General features: G+C 36.7%; 1 protein-coding gene across 1 annotated transcript in view; it reads right to left on the bottom strand.

Moving 5' to 3' along the window:
• Ccdc148 (coiled-coil domain containing 148) overlaps window positions 1–1,156 on the bottom strand; it is a 356,635-nt gene that overhangs the window by 154,242 nt on the left and 201,237 nt on the right. The window contains exon 10 of the mRNA XM_004629903.3: window positions 507–645. Within this exon, the coding sequence (XP_004629960.2) occupies window positions 507–645 (139 nt within the window). The remainder of the gene's footprint in view (window positions 1–506; window positions 646–1,156) is intronic.

Below are 1,156 nucleotides of genomic sequence, written 5' to 3'. Positions count from 1 at the left end.
CTCAGTGGTCTAACTACCTGCCTGGTAAGCACAAGGACCAGGTTCGATCCCCAGTACCCCATGCCATGCCACCCCAAAATCACTAGACATGCTGTGTTGACCACTGAAGCAGGTGTGGTAGTGCATGCCTGTAATTCCAGCACTGCAGAGGCTGAGACAAGAGGATCACTATGAGTCTGAACTGCATAATGAGACTCTACCAAATACAAGATTTTTTAAAAAATGAATACTTGTTGGGGATAAGGGAGAGCAGATAAAAAGTATGGGACAGGATAGTCACAGCAGCTACATGGACTTTGCTTCTGTTTCTCTAGAAATGGAAGATAACAATAGTGTCTCTCTCCCCCACTGTTATGTATGATAACGGTGTTTCTATAGGATAGGAACTTCTACACAAACAATTGCTATAACTTCCTTAACTTAAAACAATTACAAAAGCACACAGTCAGTAATTACTGACTAAAACAATTCAACCTGTCAGTATGAAGGAAAGATTTAGCACTCACCAAATCATGCCTAGATTTGTGAGGAAAGTATCTTTGCAACATGTCCAGATACAGAGTTCTTCTGCCAATGAGATCTCCAGGATACTGACCTAAAACAGTCTGGTAAATCCAGTGATCTTCTTCACTTAGTTGAAATTTTCTGATGGCAACAAATATGGTACAATATATCATTACGGAGGAATCATGGATTTTAAGGAAACTCAAATTAATTAAGATATTTCCAAGTGACAAAAATTACATATATAAGAAATTTTCAAACACTAGCCAAATTTATTGTCTACTACATAAAACATATTAAACTCTAATACAATGGTTCTTTCAATCACTTATTTTATTTTTGCATGGGAGTCAGGCATAATATGAAGCAGCTCATAAAACATAGTTTTTTAATTAATTTTATTGAGAAACAAATAGCAATGAGACCATTTCAAAACCAATTAGTACAAAGCTACTGTGATAAAATCAGCATGGTACTGGAAACAAAATAGACCTTAGGATCAATGGAATAGAATAGAAGATCCAGAAGCCTCTACAAGCACACTGAGCCACTTAATTTTTAACGCAGGGGCCAAACATGCCTACCTGAAAAAACATAGCTTCTTTAACAAATGGTGCTGGAAAAACTGGCACTCTACATGCTAAAAACTAAA

Source organism: Octodon degus, unplaced genomic scaffold (genome assembly GCF_000260255.1).
Source record: "Octodon degus isolate 3935 unplaced genomic scaffold, OctDeg1.0 scaffold00032, whole genome shotgun sequence".
Taxonomy (NCBI): domain Eukaryota; kingdom Metazoa; phylum Chordata; class Mammalia; order Rodentia; family Octodontidae; genus Octodon; species Octodon degus.
The sequence above is the reverse complement of the archived record's forward strand: the minus strand, read 5'-3'. Positions and strand labels throughout refer to the sequence as shown.